This window comes from Staurois parvus, unplaced genomic scaffold, assembly GCF_062004578.1.
Source record: "Staurois parvus isolate SC_StPar_1 unplaced genomic scaffold, SC_StPar_1.0 ptg000858l, whole genome shotgun sequence".
Taxonomy (NCBI): Eukaryota; Metazoa; Chordata; class Amphibia; order Anura; family Ranidae; genus Staurois; species Staurois parvus.
The window spans coordinates 280,366-303,380 of record NW_028318654.1 but is presented as its reverse complement, the minus strand read 5'-3'; the positions used below and the strand labels follow the sequence as shown (position 1 = coordinate 303,380).

The 23,015-nt window shown below is 43.1% G+C and overlaps 1 protein-coding gene across 1 annotated transcript in view; it reads right to left on the bottom strand.

The window, feature by feature from the left end:
• The window catches only part of MRE11 (MRE11 double strand break repair nuclease), a 434,841-nt gene that overhangs the window by 184,423 nt on the left and 227,403 nt on the right, over window positions 1-23,015 (bottom strand). The window contains exon 12 of the mRNA XM_089655629.1: window positions 20,302-20,408. Coding sequence (XP_089511755.1) covers window positions 20,302-20,408 — 107 coding nt within the window. The remainder of the gene's footprint in view (window positions 1-20,301; window positions 20,409-23,015) is intronic.

The window sequence follows — 23,015 nt, the reverse complement described above, 5'->3', positions numbered from 1 at the left end:
GGTGCTATTCTGGCATTTCAGGGCCTCCGAAACTGTGATAGGTAGTCAGGGAGTATAATGAGGAAATAACACCCTTTAAAAGTCTGAAGGTGCTTATTGGATTTTGGGGTCCTGTACTTGGCTAGACTGCCAAAAAGTCTCTCACGTGTGGTACCCCCATACTCGGGAGCAGTAGCATAAGATATTTTGGGAAGTCATTTCACATATACCCATGGCATGTGTGAGCAATAAATCATTTAAGTGACAATTTTGTGTGAATACAAATAATGTTCATTTGCAAAAAACTTGTGGTAAAAAAATAAATTCTTCTATTGACTCAACATGCCTCTCAACAAATAGTTTGAGGTGTCTACTTTCCAAAAAGGGGTCATTTTGGGGGGTGGGGGAATTTTATGCCCAGCATTAGAAGTTTATGCCACACATCATTCACTCTTCTAACCACCTGAAGACCAAGCCTTTTCTGACACTTTTGGAAATTACTTTGAACCACCCAAACATTATATATTTTTTAAAAGCAGACACCCTAGTAAATAAAATGGTGGGTGCTGCAATTTTTTATGTCACATAGTACTTGCGCAGCGATTTTCCAAATGTTTTTGAAAAAAAACACACATTTTGTACTTTTAATGCACAAAAACACAATATATTGGGCAATTATGTGGTAAAATATAAAAGATGATGGTATGCCGAGCAAATACATACCAAACATGACATGTTTTAAAACTGTGCATGCCCTGTGCAATGGCGACAAACTGCATACATTTTTAATAACCACAGGCAACGCTTTAAAAGCCTTTACAAGCTACCATTTTAGATTTACAGAGGAAGTCTAGTGCTAAAATTACTGCCCTTGATCTGACATTCACGGCGATATGTCACATGCATGGTGCAACCACTGTTTACATATCGGCACAGAGTCAATACTCGAGCACGTGCGGGGGGGCCAAGGGTGCTTTTTTTTTTTTAATTCTTTTTACACTGTCCCTTTCATTTTTTATTTTTTTTTGTTAACACAGGGAATGCAAATATCCCCTATAACTTCAATGGATATTGTCATATATTCTTTTTTGAGAAATCTGGGGTCTATCAAACTCTAGATATCTCCTCCGCCCTTACATTATCTAATCTTACCAAGATCGGTGTGATCATATGCTTTCCCAATTTACAAATGGCGCTGTTTATATCCTGCGAAACTGAAGTGATGAAATGCTCGTAGCTTCCAATTTCTTAGACTACAGAGATGATTTGCACCATTTCGGTCTCCAATCAGCTTTATAGTCAGCTGGCAGAAACACCAGCTGCATTCTCAGGTTCCCCCGGTGGCACGGGACTGCACAAGAAGGCCGTGGAAGGCAGCAGGGGAAGGGGGGGCATCAGCTCCTGCTGCTTGTAAAAGCAATCCTGCAGCTAATTAGCCACTAGGATTGCTTTTACATGAAAGCCGATTGCTGGATGAAAAAAATCATTCCAAGATGATGCCTGCAGCTGTAGGCATCATCCTGGTATAACCATTCAAAGTCCAGTAATGTACAAGTACGTCGCTGGTCCTTGTTGGGTATATATGCTATGTCCTCTTTTTCTAGGGGGTGGGGGGTGTGTGCTTCACTGTAAAGCACACTGCTCTGGATGACTCTGCTCAGCCATCCAGAGCAGAGTCCCCAAACTGACAGGGGAGGAGGGCTCTGGTAATCACTGGGCTCCAGCGGGTAATCACCGGCCAAGACCCGGTGACTGACACCCAGGACCATGACCTGCGGCACAGGTAGGGCGCTCGCGCACACTCCTACCCGGAAATGCAGAATCACGTATATATACGTGATCCTGCACACAGGGGCCGCCCTGTAGCAGTAAATGTACTGTGGGTGGTCCTAAAGCGGTTAAAGTGTATCTAAAGACAATAATAATCCTAGATTGTAAGCTTGAAAGAGCAGGGCCCTCGAACCCCTCGTGTATTGTCTTGTTACTGTATTGTCTCATGTTCTGTCCCCCACTATAATGTACAGTGCTGAGCAAACCTTTCTGGCGCTATATAAATACTGTATAATAATAATAATAAAAAAACTAACCAATTCCTAGATGTGGTGGTTGCATTAGTTTTATTTTTCCTTTTTTAGTGGCACTGCCAGTAAGATGCATCCTATACTAGGGTGACAACACTGTACTGCACTTTTTCAGCTCATATGATTTCCAACAGGATCAACAGGCATATTTTTTACTTACTGAACAGTGGTAGAAAACATTTTCAAGAGTATAAAAGGATCAAAAAGAAGCAAACATAAGTTAAAGTGGTTGTAAAGGCTCAAGGTTTTTCTAACGTCATGAATTCTATGCAAACAGTGGACTGTGGTGTAGAACTTTAGCTCTCTAGCTGCAACATGTTCCACTTATGGTGTGTTCCTGGCACTTTTCACCTACTTTGTAATGAGTCCTGTGGATTGGGTGGTTTGGTTCCTTTATTCCCTACTTTCTTTTTCTTCTCTCTCGGATTTATATCCATATTTTCTTTTATAACTTCCCTTTTCCTTTCTTTAAATGATTCTTTGGACACGGGTTTCTTTTTCTCACTCTATTTACACTCTTTAGCAGTACTAGTTTGCAACTCATTTGGCCTATTTTGTTCACTATTATATTACGGTTTCACTTTATTTTGTCTGATATTATAGTTGGTTTCAGGTGTATAACCTAACTAGACATATATTTCCCTAAAAGTTACTACTTCAGGTGACTTTTTGGACCAGATATATGTTTTTCTTTTTTTTTTAAATCAGGAAAATGTTTATTAAGCAATATGACATTTAGTACATAGCAATGAAATGTAAACCCCAAAATAGTTAACAGTACAACTCAATAACAAAGTACAGATCACTGAGTTTAAAGGGTATATACTTTCTTTTTTTTCTGCTACTATTCTCCATATCAGTTATGACATAAGTAGACTTTAGTGACCTTGTCATAAACCAGAACAATCCAACTCCCTCACACAGGCCTTCCAAAAGAGGGAAAGCAGGGATAAAATACTGTATCAGCCCACTGTGCAGTCATACTAGATTGCTACACCAGTCCCAAAGACTCTCCACGGGAGTACTCAGTCAAAGTTGTAGCAATCCGGAGTATCTAACCAGCTTTGCCAAATATTCATGAATTGTTTGGATGCGTTTCTATAATATGTATTTTCCTCCCGAATAAGGATCAGATTAACCCGTTGAATCTATTGTTGGCAGGTTGGTGCCTGAGAAGACAACCAATACCACGCTGTCAGTTTCCTAGCCAAGTACAATAGAGAGCTATATATGTTGGAGGAGGATATAGTTCCTCATCTAAACCACCAAGAAGGCAGATTAGTGGGTGCAAGTTCAATTGTACTTGGTAAACTTGATTAATGACCCGGACCACATTATTCCAATAGCACACTAATTAAGGGCATTTCACAGAATATGCAGTAAATCACCTGGGTGGGCTTGACATTTAGGGCATATAGGGGAGTCTCCCTTACCCCAAGCATAAAGTTGCAGCGGTTGCAATCCGATGGACGTGTCTAGGTTTGGCAGTTGCCAGAAGAATGGTACTTGCCTGACTGCATTGTGCCAAGCGTAAAGTTTGGTGGAGGGGGGATTTTGGTGTTTAGTTGTTTCTCAGTGATTGGGCTTGGCCCCTTAGTTCCAGGGAACTCTTAAGGCGTCAGCATATTCGCTCCTGGAAGAATGGACAAACATTCCCATAGACACCCTCCTAAACCTTGTGGACAGCCTTCCCAGAAGAGTTGAAGCTGTTATAGCTGCAAAGGGTGGGCCAACTCAATATTGGACCCTACAGACTAAGGCTGGGATGCCATTAAAGTTCATGTGTGTGTAAAGGCAGGGGGCCCAATACTTTTGGCAATATAGTGTATCATGAGTTGTAGATATAATTATTTTTATTAGGGGTCCCCTGCGATTAGAAAGGTATTTGTGAATCAGCAGTGAGTTGCAGATTGAATGACAGTCAGTGTTGATGTGGGAATCCCTCCTGCAGAGCCATTGTATTCTCCCCACTATAATAGCAACTAGCAATAATCGCATGGAAAATCTGATAGGCTTGTTGTACCCAAGTTGATCGATCAACTTGGGTACATTCAGCCTGCTTAAACCTAGTTCGAATCTCGGCCGGTCCCTGCTGAACCAGGCAAGATTCGAACCAATAATGCCAGGCTTACGATGCTTGCAAGCTCCTACCTTAAAGCAGTTTTAAAGGCTTATTTGTTTTTTCCTAAAATAATAGGCATGTTATAGCTACCCTCCCTGTGCAATGGTATTACTGAGAGCAGTCCTGAACCTCTTCTTCTAGGCTCCCCCGTCAGCTCTCTCAGCTCCTCCTCTTCTGTGTTTGCCCCCATAGCAAGCAGCTTGCTATGTGGACACACCTACAGTCTCACTCCTGAACTAGGCTGTGTGGGTCCATAGACACACACAGCATGGTCCAGCCCCACACCCCACTCCCTCCTGACAGGATCTGGTTAACAGCAATGGACACCCATTAGCTGTTGCCTCTGTATCCTGAGGGAAGAGACACAAAAACAGTGCCCCTGCAGACAGGCACAGTGCTGGATCAAGAAATGACTGGAGAGAGGGAGGTGGGGAAAGGAGGGCCATACAAATACTGAGGTTTTTTTTATACCTTTTTTACCATTTTAAAATTAATGTAAGTTAATAATTCTAATATATATACACATATATATACACATATACACACACACTAATTTAAAAGCTCTATTTACCCAAAACCACAATCAAGTGACAAGCCAAGTCCCAAGTATTCTCTCTACTAGGTTGTAGTGTCTGTCTTGCAAAGCTCAATATTGATCTGTGGTACCATCTGGGTCCCTAAGACTTCAAGTGTCATGACATAAGAGAAGCAGGAACAAAACTGATCAGGTGCCTAGACTGAAGCTTCTGATCGCTATTTTTTTTTCTTTTTTACTAGGAGTTATACCTAGAAGTGTTCATTTTTATACATAGCATTGTATATTGGTTAAAAGGAAACAAAAACATTTCTAAAACGTTACTTTTAGTACTAAACAGAAGAAAATATATGAAAAGCCACCTGCCTGCAGTTTGAATGTTCTCTCTCTGCCTGCGTGGGTTTCCACCGGGTACTCCGGTTTCCTCCCACACCCCAAAGACATACTGGTAGGTAAATTGGCTCCTGTCTAAATTGTTCCTAGTATATGTATGTATGAATGTGATTTAGGGACCTTGAATTGTAAGCTCCTTGGGGGCAGGGAATGATGTGAATGTACAATATATATGAAAAGCGCTGCGTAAATTGATGGCACTATATAAGCACCTGTCATAAATAAGTAAATATACTCTCTCCTTTAAAAAGCAGGAGGAGCAAGTACACAACAAGTGGAAGAATCCTAAAACTGAGGATTAAAAGGTCAACAAACAAAACTAAGAAACAGCAGAAACATGGTGCAGGTGGAAATATGAACTTGGGCTTTTTTAACCATCCTTATAATTGAACAAAAGAAAACAAGGAAGCAGCTCTAGCAACCCAAGGAAACAAATGACTCACCGTTTGTGATGCAAATTAGAGTATATCAGTGTGTACAATAAGCCGGAGAGAGAGACAGCTAATCAATTCAATAACAGTCAAGTGGGAATTTTGCAAATTCTGACAGAATTATTCAGGCATTACATGCACAGCACTGATGACGTAAAATAAAAAAAAAAACAATAATTTGGAAAATTAAATAGGTAAAATAAAGCATTCTAAACAAGAAAGATGTGTACATTACAATGATAAAATTTCAATATACCTAATAATCCTGAATAATAATAATTATTATTTAAACAATGAACGTCTATGCACTGACAAGAAACATGCTGACAGGAGGAAAAAGCACAGTGAGCAGAGGAATTAGCAAATCCCCATCACTGGCCAGACGCAGACTTTGAGCATGAAATTGACTAGGCTTATGTAAATGTAAATTGAAAAGTTATTTTCAAACCCTTTCAAATTTATAGAGTACAGCATGGAAATCCTAGTCCACGGGACAGTGTGCACATCTAGCTCTGCCCTACACATTTTGTCACACGACATCAGGGATGTAGACACTATGCCAATAATGTCATGTTTGACAAAATGTGTAGGGCAGAGCTAGACATGATGATTGCAGTAACGATAGCCAAACAGAGGGCGCACTGGCCTAGTGCATTATCCTTTCAAAATATATTAAATGTAAAAAGGTAAGTATTCTACTCACAAAGTCATACAAGGTACAAATTAATCTCATGAGTACAGCACAAACAGATCGCAAAACATCAAGAAGCAACAGACAGCATGGATTCATGAAAGACAGAAGATGTCAAACAAATCTGATTTCTTTTTATGAGGAGGTGAGCAAAACCTTGGACAGAGGGGTGGTGGTGAACGTGGTATACTTGGACAGAGGGGTGGCTGTGAACGTGGTATACTTGGATTTTGCAAAAGCGTTTGGCACAGTTCCCCACACATGGCTAATGTGTAAGGTAAAGTCTACAGGCTTGGAAAAATCCGTATGTAAATGGATAGAAAACTGGCTAAAAGATCGTATTCAGAGTGTAGTGGTTAATGATTCATACTCTGAATGGTCTAGGGTCATCAGTGGTGTACCCCAAGGTTCAGTGTTGGGACCCTTACTTTTTAATATATTTATAAACAATATAGGGGCTGGGATTAAAAATATCATTTCAGTCTTTGCAGATGACACCAAGCTGTGCAGTGGAATAACGTCCTTACAGGATGTCTCCAACTTACAAGCCGACCTCAATGCACTGTTTAATTGGGCAACTATGTGGCAAATGAGGTTTAATGTTGATAAATGTAAAGTTCTGCACTTGGGGGCTAAGAATATGCATGCATCATACATACTAGAGCAGTGGTTCTCAACCTTTCTAATGCCGCGACCCCTTAATACAGTTCCTCATGTTGTGGTGACCCCCAACCATAAAATTATTTTCATTGCTACTTCATAACTGTAATTTTGCAGTGGGAGGAGTAGTGCCATGTCATTGGTGTCAGTGGAAGGAGTAGTGCCCCATCACTGATGTCAGTGGGATGAATAGTGCCCCATTGTTGGTATCAGTGGGAGGAATAGTGCCCCGTCGTTGGTATCAGTGGGAGGAATAGTGCCCCGTCACTGATGTCAGTGGGATGAATAGTGCCCCATCTTTGGTGTCAGTGGGAGGAGTAGTGCCCCATCGTTGGTGTCAGTGGGAGGAGTAGTGCCCCATCGTTGGTGTCAGTGGGAGGAGTAGTGCCCCATCGTTGGTGTCAGTGGGAGGAGTAGTGCCCCATCGTTGGTGTCAGTGGGAGGAGTAGTGCCCCATCGTTGGTGTCAGTGGGAGGAGTAGTGCCCCATCGTTGGTGTCAGTGGGAGGAGTAGTGCCCCATCGTTGGTGTCAGTGGGAGGAGTAGTGCCCCATCGTTGGTGTCAGTGGGAGGAGTAGTGCCCCATCGTTGGTGTCAGTGGGAGGAGTAGTGCCCCATCGTTGGTGTCAGTGGGAGGAGTAGTGCCCCATCGTTGGTGTCAGTGGGGGGAGTAGTGCCCCATCACTGGTGTCAGTGGGAGGAGTAGTGCTCCATCACTGGTGTCAGTGGGAGGAATAGTGCCACATCATTGGTGTCAGTGGGAGGAATAGTGCCCCATCATTGGTGTCAGTGGGGGGAGTAGTGCCCCATCATTGGTGTCAGTGGGGGGAGTAGTGCCCCATCATTGGTGTCAGTGGGGGGAGTAGTGCCCCATCATTGGTGTCAGTGGGGGGAGTAGTGCCCCATCACTGGTGTCAGTGGGGGGAGTAGTGCCCCATCACTGGTGTCAGTGGGGGGAGTAGTGCCCCATCACTGGTGTCAGTGGGGGGAGTAGTGCCCCATCACTGGTGTCAGTGGGGGGAGTAGTGCCCCATCACTGGTGTCAGTGGGAGGAATAGTGCCACATCATTGGTGTCAGTGGGAGGAATAGTGCCCCATCATTGGTGTCAGTGGGAGGAATAGTGCCCCATCATTGGTGTCAGTGTGGTGGAGGGGAGAATAGTGCCCCATCATTGGGGTCAGGGGGGGGGGGAAATAGTGTCCCATCGTTGGTGTCAGTGGGGGGAGGAATAGTGCCCCATCATTGGTGTCAGTGGGAGGAATAGTGCCCCATCATTGATGTCAGTGTGGTGGAGGGGAGAATAGTGCCCCATCATTGGGGTCGGGGGGGGGGGGGGGAAATAGTGCCCCATCGTTGGTGTCAGTGGGGGGAAGAATAGTGCCCCATCGTTGGTGTCAGTGGGGGGAGGAATACTGCCCCATCGTTGGTGTCAGTGGGGGGAGGAATACTGCCCCATCGTTGGTGTCAGTGGGGGGAGGAATACTGCCCCATCGTTGGTGTCAGTGGGGGGAGGAATACTGCCCCATCGTTGGTGTCAGTGGGGGGAGGAATAGTGCCCCATCGTTGGTGTCAGTGGGGGGAGGAATAGTGCCCCATCGTTGGTGTCAGTGGGGGGAGGAATAGTGCCCCATCGTTGGTGTCAGTGGGGGGAGTAGTGCCCCATCATTGGTGTCAGTGGGGGGAGTAGTGCCCCATCACTGGTGTCAGTGGGGGGAGTAGTGCCCCATCACTGGTGTCAGTGGGGGGGAGGAATAGTGCCACATCGTTGGTGTCAGTGGGGGGAGGAATAGTGCCACATCGTTGGTGTCAGTGGGGGGAGGAATAGTGCCCCATCGTTGGTGTCAGTGGGGGGAGGAATAGTGCCCCATCGTTGGTGTCAGTGGGGGGAGGAATAGTGCCCCATCGTTGGTGTCAGTGGGGGGAGGAATAGTGCCCCATCGTTGGTGTCAGTGGGGGAGGAATAGTGCCCCATCGTTGGTGTCAGTGGGGGGAGGAGTAGTGCCCCATCGTTGGTGTCAGTGGGGGGAGGAATAGTGCCCCATCGTTGGTATTAGTGACACAAATGATGGGGCACTATTCCTCCCACTGACACCAATGATACTTACCTTGCTGACCCCTGCTCCAGCCTGGGCTCGCTCTCTCACTTACCTGTCAGCTGTCTTCCTTCTCTGGCCGCTCTCCTCTTCACTCGCTCCCTCGGTCTTCTTTGATGTCCGCGCGCTGCCGCTTGGCTCCTCCTCTCCAAGCTCCACCTCCTCGCCGGTGATTGGCCGCCTGTGTGCCTCTCCTGAGCTACAGTTCCGGTGGCCAATCAGCAGCGAGGAGGCGGAGCTGCTGAGCGATCTTGGAGGTGTGGCCCGGTGACAGCAGCGTATCATCCCGCCCACACATCGCCGGAGACTGCAGCGGTGTCTCGGTTCCTAAGACCATCGGAAATATGTGTTTTCCGATGGTCTTAGGCGACCCCTGGGAAATGGTCGTTCGACCCCCAAAGGGGTCGCGACCCCCAGGTTGAGAACCGCTGTACTAGAGGGAGTACAACTGGGGGAATCAATGGTGGAGAAGGATCTGGGAGTTCTGGTAGATCACAAGCTTAATAATGGCATGCAATGCCAAGCTGCAGTTTCCAAAGCGAGCAAAATCCTCTCTTGTATTAAAAGAGGTATAGACTCCAGAGAGAGAGATATCATATTACCCAGGTACAAATCATTAGTAAGACCTCATCTGGAATATGCAGTTCTGTTTTGGGCACCGATTCACAAAAAGAACATTGGGGAACTGGAGAAAGTACAGAGAAGGGCAATTAAACTAATAAGAGGCATGGAGGAGCTCAGCTATGAGGAAGGATTAGAGGAACTGAATTTATTCTCTCTTGAGAAGAGGAGATTAAGGGGGATATGATCACCATATATAAATACATCAGTGGTTCATATAGTCAACTCGGTGTAGAGCTATTCGCCTTGCAGTCAACACAGAGGACAAGGGGGCACTCTTTATGTCTGGAGGAAAAGAAATGTAATCTCCAAACACAGAATGGTTTCTTCACAGAGAGAGCTGTGAAAATGTGGAATAGACTCCCTCAAGAGTTGGTTCTGGCCAGCTCAGTGGATTGCTTCAAAAAAAGGCCTGGATTGTTTCTTAGATACACAGAATATAACTGGATACTAACATTTATAGGTAAATTGATCCAGGGAATATCTGATTACCTCTCGGGGGATCATAAGGAATCTTTTTCCCAGCAGGAGGAAATTGGATTATGCTTTGCTGGTTTTTTTGCCTTCCTCTGGATCAACTGCTGGTATAGGATTATAACTTTTTTTTTTCTATGGTTGAACTGGATGGACTTTTGTCTTTTTTCAGCCAGACTAACTATGTAACTATGTAAGAAGTAAATAAATGATGAAACATCCACATTCTGAGTGTTTCGAGTATTTATCCTCTTCCTCAGAGATAGGCTCTGAGGAAAAGGAAAAATCATTGAAACGCGTCAGACTGTGGATGTTCCATCGTTTCTTTATTTCTTGATGTTTTGCAATCTGTTTGTGCTGTATTCATGAGATGAATTTGTACCTTTTATGACTTTGTGAGTATAATACTTACCTTTTTACATTAAATATATTTTTAAAGGATAATGCACTAGGCCAGTGCACCCTCTGTTTGGTTATCAATACTGTAATGCTCCCAGACCACCCAGTCTTGTGAGGGTAGCAAGGCAAGTGTACCCCATGAAGGTCTAGTTTTGACTGCAGCCCATTAACACCTTTTGGGTCCACTCCCCAAGCGCAAGAAGATTGTAGTTTTCCATTTCTTTCTCTAGACACAATGATGTCACCACACACCGGGATCTCCATTCTACACTCTATGTACAGAAAAGTGCTGTTTGTTGACATAAATGTGAGTTTTTAATTTTTATCTTTTTAATAAACTTTTGTCCACTGGTTAACACTTTTGGGAGAACTTCCCTCTCTTATCTTTTTGTATGACTCAGTTATGCTGGCAATTTAGAGAAACTTGAAGATCTCTGTACATTATATGTGGGTCCACATACTAACCCAGTCATTATAACCACTCAGATAATGGGGTCACTGCCTTCCGGTAAACAGACATTTCATATATATTGGTGGTGTGATTTTCACAACAAAGTTTTTGGTCGGAAGAATGGATTTTCTTCATTTGTTTTGGTACTTTCTGCTTTGGATTAGTCTTGTCTCACAATCGGTTTCAATCTGTCATTGATTTCATTGCGTATTTGGTTATTCGCAACGTTGTTTGTACATTACTTTTCTAATCTAACCTTATAGTGTTTTGTAGTATGCACTTTATTCATTATGTATTCACTTATGGATTTTGTTTATAATGTATGATTAGCATAGCACTTACTTTATATGCTATTACTCAGAATATTGTGTAGGTGGCTTTTCAGAGTAAAGGATGTATTGCCCAAGTGCAGATCTGTAAGAATTTTACTTCCAGTCACAGGAATTACAAAACTGTGTCTCCATCTCCAAAGTGTGCACGCTGCGACACAGGCATCTGATGGAGACTGCAGGTGGCCAACACACATTATGCAGGCATAGTCCACTGTTGTCTCTGTTGGAACCCCCTTCCTCTGAGTAATTCCATGTCGCTGCCTTTAGAGTGAGTGCATGTAGTTAAGAATTGATTGTAAAGAGGCTGCAGGAGATCAGCATTACTGAGATGCAACAGCTTTATACTTTAATTATTACCCAAACAGAAACATGTTTGTATAGGTTGCAGCCTGAAGTATATTTTCCAAACCAGAGAAGGATGATTTTTATTTGCTATGCAAACAAATTAATGCTTTTATGTATGTTTATTACTTACTTTTTGTGACTAAGGGGTCAAGTCACTAAATAACAACTGAAAAAATGCAGTAAAATAACGCATGCGGTAATTTTTTTTGCAAACATGCAATTCACCAAAAATTTTGCGGTAAATAACTCTTGCGGTAAAATATCTGTATTGCGGTAATTAGAGCATATTTTCAATGGATGACTCATCAGCTGTCAGCGGGTGTACCACTGACAACTAAAAGTAAACAAAACCAGCTGGCAATTACAAATGATGGAGAAAAAACAGTGTGGGGCTCCCCCCTCATCCATACCAGGCCCTTTGGGTCTGGTATGGATTTTAGGGGAACCCCCACACCAAAATAATAATAATTTTAAAAAAATGGTGTGTGGGTCCCCTCACAATCCTAACAGATTTGGGGTCTGGTATGGATCTGGGGGGGACCCCATGCCAAAGATTAAAAAAATCTAATAGCCATTCCAGACCCCTAGGGATTGGGGGGGGAGCCCCTCGCTGCATTTGCAAAAATACCACGTGATACTGCCAGCAAAACTCTAGTGATAAATATCGCATATTTTATAACTTTCTGTTCTGTTTATGAATTGAACGTAACCGCTTACCGCATTTTTTTTTTTACCACCACATTTTTAATTTTGCGTTAAATACCTCAGAATCTTTAATTTATTTGTGAATTGAACATTTTGTAACCACATGCAATAATGTATGCAAATGAGTCATGCAATAGTGTTATCGCATGCAGTAATCTTTAGTGCTTTGACCCCTAAATCTGTATGAAATATGTTGTCATAAAGGTAATGTGTCCGTTGAAGATTTCATTCCTGGGCTTCTTTTCTGCTTTTCTATATACTGTGCATATTGCTTATTACTGCTCTCTGATACGTAAATATGAAATTGTCTTCATCTATACGTTTTGTGTTCGAAATATTCTGTATGTTCTTCAGCTAAACAACTTAATGAATAAGACACTCTCCTATTCCCTTTTTATCCAATAGCACATTTCACATTAGCTTATTGTAGTAGCATGTGTCCTGGTCTTTGCATAGACTGAACATTGTACTCATTAGTTCCCTCTGTAAAGCTAACGTGTTGTGTGTATAAGCTATCCCTTCATACTTCCCTATTATAAATATACAGATATACAGCAACTTTAATCGGATTCTAACATTTATTCTTCCTATTCCCATCTCGCTGTGCGTCAATTGTTCATTCTCGATAGCATCTTCTATTTGCTGGTGTGCAGGGATTTTCCTTCTAGAGTTTGCATATGAACCAGACTGATGAAAGCCGAAATCCAGCCAAACTTTGAACTCACAGTTGCAGTTCATTTAAAGGTGTAGATGGACCTGCCAAAGGATTTACATTTCTGCCCATCCAGGTCTGAGATTTAGGCAGTACTGCCACACAAAATAACCAGCCCACTGCTCTCATTCTCTCTGCTGTGGTCATGCTAAGGTTTACGTGCGTACAGCAGAGACATCCTCTGTTGGAGTACAAGAGCTGTCTTCATCCCAGCAATGAAGGACACTAGGTGGCCTCTTTGAGAAGCCACCTGCGTCTTAGCAACAGAAAACACAAGATTGCTTTCTTCAGAAGGCACCGATATCCTAGCAATGGAGGACATTAGGTGGCTTCCTTGAGAAGCCTAATGCTTCTTTTGCTGCGTTTACAAGCTTTTTGCATTTGAAATGCTGATAAAAATGACTGCTGAACGCAAGTTTTCTGCGTTCAAAAAAACGACTGTATACGAAGATGTGTACATGGACACATAGGAAAACATTAGGGAGAGCTCAGGGGCTGCTGAAAAACCGCTGAACAGCTCCTAAACGTGGGTTTATCAGCTGCAGTGTACATGAGCCCTTAGGCTCCATGCACACGGGGTGTTTTGATAACGCTGGTAACATTAGCTGTGTAAAGTCATGTTAAAAATGTGAATTTTTCAGCTTTTTTTGTAGCATTTTGCATTAGTAGCGGCGTTTTCACACGTTTTTTATCATTTTTTTCCACCAAAATTTTCTTTGGGGGAAAAAGCGTCCGAAAACACCAGTTTGCTGCGTTTTACCACAATTTTTCAAGTTTTACCCTGTTTTTCAGCGTTAGAGCATTTTTACAGCTGAAAAACTCCTCTAGAAACCCACTAGTCCTGGGTTTTTTTCCATCCCTTCCAAAAAACGTTGATTGCAGTCTATGTGTGCATGGACATATAGGATAACATGCTGGGGGGTTTACTAGCTGTAGAAAAAAACGTCATAAAACGTCAAAAGCCAAAAACAGCAGTTGTAAATCGCATGTGTCCTTGAAACATGGGGAAATTGTGGCTTCTTTGAAAAGCCACCTGCATCCTAGCGACGGAAGATACTAGGCAGTAATAATTGCTAGCGTCCTAGCAATGAAATATGCTTTGTGGCTTCAATAAGAAATGAAATGACCAGCAAAAGAGGACAGTAGGAGGCTTCCTTGAAACACTGCCTGCATCCTAGCAACAGAGGATGGTAGGAGGCAGGAGATAGGAAGCAAGCAGCTCTCGTGCCACCTAGCATCCGTCATTGCTTAAATGTAGGCAGCTTGCAAACATCGGGGAACATTCGCACAGTACACATGTAAACTACAGGAACACTTACATGCATGGAGTGTACAGACAGCAATTTTCATAAGATCTTGCAAGCCTCTGTCAGCAAGATCCTGTGTATTACCACACAAAATGTGTCTATGAGAGTTTACCATTTGGTAATGCACACATAATTAGAATATATGGAGGCTGCAAGTGCTGAACTCACCTTTTTTAAACTGTTACTGCTAGCTAGGTTCAAATGCTGACCCAAAGACTTTAGCACTTTTTGAGTCACTGTCCTAAAACAAGCATGAAGTTTAGAAGATCTGACTGCACTCATACTTTGCTTGCTAAATACTTGTATCAGACCAGTGACTAAAAGTACTGAATGCAGAGACAGCGAGTCAACTTCATATTCAGAAGGTGGTGAGCATTTCCAGCTCCCGTATTTCTCTTACTATGGTTTTCAGTTTAGTGCTGTGATTACATCCAAGAAACTCAAATACCCAACACTATCATGAAGTGTACTAACCACATACAGTTAATCAAGACATACTTTTCCACTATAGTGTTCCTTTAAGATGGCTAAATAAATTGTTGGCTCTTCAGCTCCCTGTGCTGCTGGTGGCGCAAACAACTAGATGTTTTTCCTGTAGAGATTGTATCTCTGCAGCTATGGATGGAAGAGGCTGAGTTGCAGTAAAATTAGGATAGCAGCTGGAAATGAAATGAAAAAGATAAGGAAACACAGACAGCTACTGGAGGAAAATCTACAAATATGCAGATTAGAGAAATTTGTAAAGAGTATCTACACAATGAACTTCTCTTCTTTGGTTCCCTTTGGTTTGCTAAATATACCATTTAGGGCTTGTTCACACATACTTTGATCTCCGAAGAGCAAAACATGCACAGATCTCTCTTCAGAGAGCATTTGAAAGGAGGTGAGGAAGCGTATATCGCCTCAGTGCCTGCTTTAACCCTTTGATTGACGCACCACAATTTAATTTCACATGAAATGGACAGGAGGTGTAGTTCCCGTCATGCCATGTGTTCACTCCTGTCCACTGCCCCAGCAGCTAAAGAGGGTATCTGGGGGGTGGGTTATTGTTCCACAACCACTAGTGTGATTGAGCCCTAAACTGTAATTTTTTTTTATACCTAAGCACAAAAAAATCTCTTTTGATCCTGTAAAAATATTTGTGAGCTGAACTCTGGGACTCTGCAACTCTACTTGTTTTGCACTCTTATTAGTTACATTGTTACCTGTTAGCTTTATAGTCATATCCTTGAGTGACAACTCTGCTCCTTCATAATACAGTCTAGTGACTGAGTGTTGTCACCCTGGGACAGGTACTGTGTTACCTACAAGATCACTTTAGTACCCACTGACAATACTCTGCACAGATACCCCTATTGGCATAGCAACCACCAAAAATAATGGTTAGGCTTAATAGATTTTATATACTATGTGCATATACAGTATATACATACACACACACACACACACACACACACACACACAGTAGCTCACAGAAGTGAATAGACCACTCACATTTTTGCAAATATTTTATTATAGCTTTTCACGTGACAACACTGAAGAAATGACACTTTGCTACAATGTAAAGTAGTGAGTGTACAGCTTGTATAACATGTAAATTTGCTGCCCTCTCAAAATAACGCAACACACAGCCATTAATGTCTAAACTGCTGGCAACAAAAGTGCGTACACCCCTAAGAGAAAATGTCCAAACTGGGCCCGAAGTGTCAATATTTTGTGTGGCCACCATTATTTTCCAGCACTGCCTTAACCCTCTCGGGCATGGAGTTCACCAGAGCTTCACAGGTTGCCACTGGAGTCCTTTTCCACTCCTCCATGACGACATCACGGAGCTGGTGGATGTTAGAGACCTTGCGCTCCTCCACCTTCCGTTTGAGGATGCCCCACAGTTGCTCAATAGGGTTTAGGTCTGGAGACATGCTTGGCCAGTCCATCACCTTTACCCTCAGCTTCTTTACCAAGGCAGTGGTCATCTTGGATGTGTGTTTGGGGTCGTTATCATGTTGGAATACTGCCCTGCGGCCCACTCTCAGAAGAGAGGGGATCATACTTTGCAGTATGTCACAGTACATGTTGGCATTCATAGTTCCCTCAATGAATTGTAGCTCCCCGGTGCCGACAACACTCATGCAGCCCCAGACCATGACAGTCCCATCACCGTGCTTGACTGTAAGCAAGACACACTTGTCTTTGTACTCCTCACCTGGATGCTGCGACACACGCTTGACACCATCTGAACCAAATAAGTTTATCTTGGTCCCATCACACCACAGGACATGGTTCCAGTAATCCATGTCCTTAGTCTGCTTGTCTTCAGCAAACTGCTTGTGGGCTTTCTTGTGCATCCTCTTTAGAAGAGGCTTCCTTCTGGGAGAACAGCCATGCAGACCAAGTTGATGCAGTATGCGGCGTATGGTCTGAGCACTGACAGGCTGATACCCCACCCCTTCAATCTCTGCAGCAATGCTGGCAGCACTCATACGTCTATTTCCCAAAGACAACCTCTGGATATGATGCTGAGCACGTGAACTCAACTTCTTTGGTCGACCATGGCGAGGCCTGTTCTGAGTGGAACCTGTCCTGTTAAACCGCTGTATGGTCTTGGTCAACGTGCTGCAGCTCAGTTTCAGGGTCTTGGCAATCTTCCTGTAGACTAGGCCATCTTTATGTAGAGCAACAATTCTTTTTTTCAGATTCTTTGCCATGAGGTGCCATGTTGAACTTCCAGTGACCAGTATGAGAGAGTGAGAGCAATAACACCAAATTTAACACACCTGCTCCCCATTGACACCTGAGACCTTATAACACTAACGAGTCACATGACACCGGGGAGGGAAAATGGCTAATTGGGCCCAATTTGGACATTTTCACTTAGGGGTGTACTCACTTTTGTTGCCAGTGGTTTAGACATTAATGGCTGTGTGTTGAGTTATTTTGAGGGGACAGCAAATTTACATGTTATACAAGCTGTACGCTCACTATGTCACATTGTAGCAAAGTGTCTTTTGTTCAGTGTTGTCACGTGAAAAGATGTAATAAAATATTTACAAAAATGTGAGGGGTGTACTCACTTCTGTGAGATAATGTATATATAACCAGGGGCGAAAAATATAAATTAAGAAAGCTTTTTGAAAAAGAAGTTTAGTTTATTTTTATCAACTAAAAAAAATGAATACAAAATAAATGAACAGAACAGAAATCCAAATCAAATCAATTTTTGATGTGACCACCCTTTGCCTTCAACATAGCATCAATTCTTCTAGGTTCACTTGCACACAGTTTTTGAAGGTACTCGGTAGGTAGGTTGTTCCAAACATCTAGGAGAACTAACCGCTTCTGTGAATGTAGGCTGCCTCAAATCCTTCTGTCTCTTCATGTTATCCCAGACAGACTCGATAATGTTCAGATCTGAGCTGTGTGGGGGCCAAACTATCACTTCCAGGACTCCTTGTTCTTAGTTCAGCTGAAGACAGTTCCTAATAGCATTGGCTGCATGTTTGGGGTCATTGTCCTGCTGCAGAATAAATTTGGGGCCATTTACACACCTCCCTGATGGTATGACATGATGGATAAGTATCTGCCTGTATTTCCAAACATTGAGGACACCCTTGATCCTGACCAAATCTCCAACTCCATTTGCAGAAATGCAGCCCCAAACTTGAAAGGAACCTCCACCATGCTTCACTGTTGCCTTCAAACACTCATTATTGTACTGCTCTCCATCCCTTTGTGAACAAACTCCCTGCTGCTATAGCCCCTGGATATGTTCTAATATGCCAACAAGATGACAGGCTCCAGACCACAAGTCACAGGGTGGAATGAGGACATGGAGCTAGCTGGGGATGATGGGGAATAGGAGCAGACAGACATGTCACATCCCTGAGTAACATACCCTGTACTTCACTGCTTGCCATTATAAGGGGAAGAAGACTGCACTGATGACACCGTGTGGCCCACAGTAGCACAGATTATAATAGCAGTTAACAAATGCACAGTCTCAGTAAATGTCTTGAAGGACCACTTTGGTGGTCTGAAGGGGGAGGTTGCATTACTTGGTCAGCATATACAGAAAATTAGAGAATGAGCTACAGAGGACAAGCTGCCCCTCCTTATATGTGACTCACAGTCGACTTCAAAACTGGCTAAAGCAAATAATCTTTGGGGAGATGACACTGAAAATAGACTCTGCCGCAATAATGTGTGTATAGTGGGGCTGCCAGAAAACAGTGAAACCCCATGGATTTTGTGGAGCATTGGCTGATTGATGTGTTTGATAAAGATGCTTTTACCCATTTGTATGCCGTGCAACGCACCCACAGAACTCCCCCTCACCCACTGCCACCAGGACACCCACTGAGTCCCATGCTGGTATGGCTACTAAATTTTAAAGATAATTCTCAGACCAGCCCGGGAACGTCAGGACATCCAATACAATGGTGTCCTTCTATTCTGACTCCTCCGCGGAAGTCCAACAAAAATAGGCAATATTTGCCAAAGTTAAGACGTATCCAGTGGCTCCAGGTGTCCTACGCCATGTTATACCCCACTAAACTGCGAATTACTGCTAGGGGCCAATCCCACTTTTTTGAGTCTGCATCGGAGGCCTCTTCTTGGCTGGATGTCAATGAGAATTCCATTCAACAAAACCAACAACTGGCCGGTGAGGACTGAATACTTGAATATATGGCCTTACCGCACCCCCTTTTATTAACTGTGGCTGGAGAAACCATTCCTTTTTTCCCACCACACAGTGAGCAGCAGATGGCTTTCCTGAATATTTGTGTTGCACTTTGTGCGCTCTTCAAGACACTCTTAGCAGCCTTCAGTTTGGATCTCTTTTACTACTGGTCACATCGAAAGTATCCTTAGTTGTTATTGACCTCCACCACTTTATGCTGTTGCATCTCTGGAGAACGTTAACTGTCTCCTACTATGCTTTGCACATTGCCTTTTAAGTATCTTCATTTTTCTCCTGGCACTGTTGCCTATTTTGTAGTTCGTACTTAGCAATTAATCCTCAGAGCATCATTTCAGCCTTGCAGCCTTACTTTCATTTCAGTACTCCATGCCAAAACGTACTGAACAATATTATTATTATTATACAGTATTTATATAGTGCCAATGGTTTGATCAGCGCTGTACATTATAATGGGAGACAGTACATGAGACAGTACAGTAAAAATACAATTCTATACACGAGGGGTTCGAGGTCCCTGCTCCTTGGAGCTTACAATCTAGGAGGGAAGGGATAGTGGTACAGGAGGAAATAGCTGTGGGGGATGGAGTGGCAGGAAGAGTGGAGTTCGGCAATTAGCTGAGGGCGGAGTAGGCTTCCCTGAAGAGATGGGTCTTCAGGGTGCATCTAAAGTAGAGTTTGTTCCACACCACTAAAACTATCCGGAGACCAAGGCAACACTCTACCCTGCCTACATCCATTCCAAATGGAGACTCACCTCATGTGGGACACTACTGGTTGCCTGAAATACCCATAGGGTGGGTGGGCATACCATTCAAATCATACATGTTACTTGCAACGAGTGAGCGTACTGATCCACAAGTCCTTGGACTCTCAAGAGCTGGACTATATGATAGATTCGAGGGCAGATTTGTTTTTATTTATTGTTAAGTTATATGCTGTGACTTGCATACTAGCCTTTGCTTACATCCTGCCACTTTTTTTCAGAGAGGTCTTAAAACTCCTCTTGGAATACCAAATGGGCAAACCTGACACACCTCTGCTACTTATGGGGGAATTCAATGGCTAACTCAACCCAATTTTGGATAGGAACCCACCGCACCCTAGCTTGGCACACGCAAGGGCAATACCCTCTCTCGCTTTTTACAGGAGGTTGGGTGGATTGACATATGGCGACATAAACACCCGCTGAGAAACATTTCTCATACTTTTCCAAGATCCATGTCTCTCTCTTTCAAATGAACCTGTGCATAGGTACCTGTCTTCACATTTACCTTCTCAGCTGTCTGAAAATATTGTTTCACCAAATCCTCCACCCGCAGCGTTGAGAACTCTGAGGACTGCCTAGCTTCAAATTTTCCGAAATTAATTGCAATGTTATCTGCAAAGAAAAACGAGATGTTTACCATCTAGAAAAAGCAGAGCAGGTGTTATGTGCTCACACCCAGTAAGACATACATGGCCTTGAAAACAACACTTTGCATGAGGTTCACATATCAAAGAGATATTAAATGTGCTGAAGAGGCGCAGAGCTAATGTCACATCACACAGCTAGAAATCATACATCAAAACACCACCTGGCTCCCAAACACACACATGCAAAGCAATATCATCCAACAGATTTTATGTTTCAGCTATAAATAACAGTAAAGAACCAGCCCTTACATACAACTGAAAGCATATCCAAGAGCTGAATGAAAAGTAAAAAAACAATTACAAAATCAAACTGTAATGTAGTATTACAAAATCATGTTCTCTGTCATGGAATCAATAAAGAATAGTGTTCATTCCAAAAATTGGGCTTTTGCATTTGGAAAATTTTAATATGGCCTGTTTCACACATGCTTCAGCTTGTATAAGAGCGGTATGAACAGCATGCTTTGACAAAGCATTTGCAGAGCTTTCAGCAGGCTTTAATAAAGCTTTTACAGCACCAACTCCAGTGTGCAAATGTTGAACACAGATCCCAATGGGAGTACAGATTGTCACTTTAAGCAAGCTGATAGCAGGCCAATCAGAGTCTGTCAACATTTATAAACTGTAGCTGAATGGTACTTTAAAAGCTTCAACAAAGCCTGCTGAAAGCTCTGCAAATGCTTTGTCAAAGATTGTTTGTTCACACTGCTTGTATACAGGCTAAAGTCTGTGTGAAACACGCCTACCTGACCAGTTTTAAAGACTAACTCCAGGTTTTGTGTTACTTTAAATAGTACATTTAGGCCAAGTGGGCCCAAACAAACTACTTCCTTTGCTAGAAAATGCACCAGCTGGCAGCACTGTAAAAATTGTATGTAGTATCAACTACATATAGCATACAGCTCTGTGTTCCAGCAGCGGTACGGAAACTTCCCATCCAAAATTGTGTCAGTTTGAGCGCCATCATTCGCTGGAAGCTTTGTATTTTATCATTGAACACAAGGCTTCCTTATTGGCTCAGCTGGTGAATTTGACATCAGCCACCCTCCTCTCAATCAGACTAATGCAGGCCATAGATGGGGAGAAAAACGGCAGATTTTTCTTTTAAAAAACGAAAATTCGGTCGTTCAAGCGGCCGACGTTACCATCAATGGTAAAAAAAAAATCGGCCGATTTTCATCCCGTCTACTGCCGGCAAAACGTGTCCCTGCAGAGAGCTCCGCTATTTCTGACAGTTCTCTGACAGTTCCTTCACATTTACAGCAGTTGAAACATTGTATCTATTTGTTTCCATTTAGGATACAGATGTTTTTATTCGGAAACAAATAGATACATTGTTGCAACCGCTGTAAATGTCAAAGAACTGTCAGAAATAGCGGAGCTCTCTGCAGAGACACTTTTTGCTGGACTGGAATAATTCTTCTTCTTCTTCATCCTCGTCCTCGTCCTCTTCTTCTTCTTCCTCGTCCTCTTCTTCTTCTTCCTCGTCCTCTTCTTCATCCTCTTCTTCTTCTTCATCCTCTTCTTCTTCATCCTCATCCTCTTCTTCTTCCTCACCCTCTTCTTCTTCATCCTCTTCTTCTTCTTCCTCATCCTCTTCTTCATCCTCATCCTCTTCTTCTTCATCCTCATCCTCTTCTTCTTCATCCTCATCCTCTTCTTCTTCATCCTCATCCTCTTCTTCTTCATCCTCATCCTCTTCTTCTTCATCCTCATCCTCTTCTTCTTCATCCTCATCCTCTTCTTCTTCTTCATCCTCTTCTTCTTCTTCATCCTCTTCTTCTTCTTCATCCTCTTCTTCTTCATCCTCATCCTCCTCTTCTTCCTCACCCTCTTCTTCTTCATCCTCTTCTTCTTCTTCATTCTCTTCTTCTTCATCCTCATCCTCTTCTTCCTCTTCCTCTTCTTCTTCGTCCTCTTCTTCTTCATCCTCATCCTCCTCTTCTTCATCCTCATCCTCCTCTTCTTCATCCTCTTCTTCTTCTTCATCCTCTTCTTCTTTTTGTCTTCCTCTTGCAGGTCACTGCTCATGCGCAGATTTTTTTATCGGCAAAAAATCGGCCGATTTGCCCACTAATTGCCGCGAAAATCGGCCGATCGGCAAAATAGGTCGATTTTTTTCCAACTTTACAGAAAAAAAAAAACGGCCAAAATACCGAAAAACGGCCGACCAAATAGCCCACTAACGATCTGAAAATCGGCCGATTTTTTTTTCGGCCGAAAAATCGGCCGATTTTCGACCCATCTATGGCCTGCATAAGCCTTTTTTCATTCAGGAAAATAAAAGGTTTCCTTCCTGACTCAATTGTATTCTGGGAATGGGAGAGGAAATCCCTGTACAGCGGCAGATAAACAATACTATAATGTACCGTATTTTTCGCTCCATAAGATGCACTTTTTTCCACCCAAAAAAAGGGGGAAAATGTCAGTGCGTCTTATGGAGCGAATATGGAGCGGCCAGTCTGGTATTTCCACCGCCGCCGCCATGTCAGAATACCGGGCCGGCCGCTCAGCTCTTCTCTGCAGCAGGACCTTACCTGTTCCTCGGTCCAGCGCTGTACAGTCTTCCCGC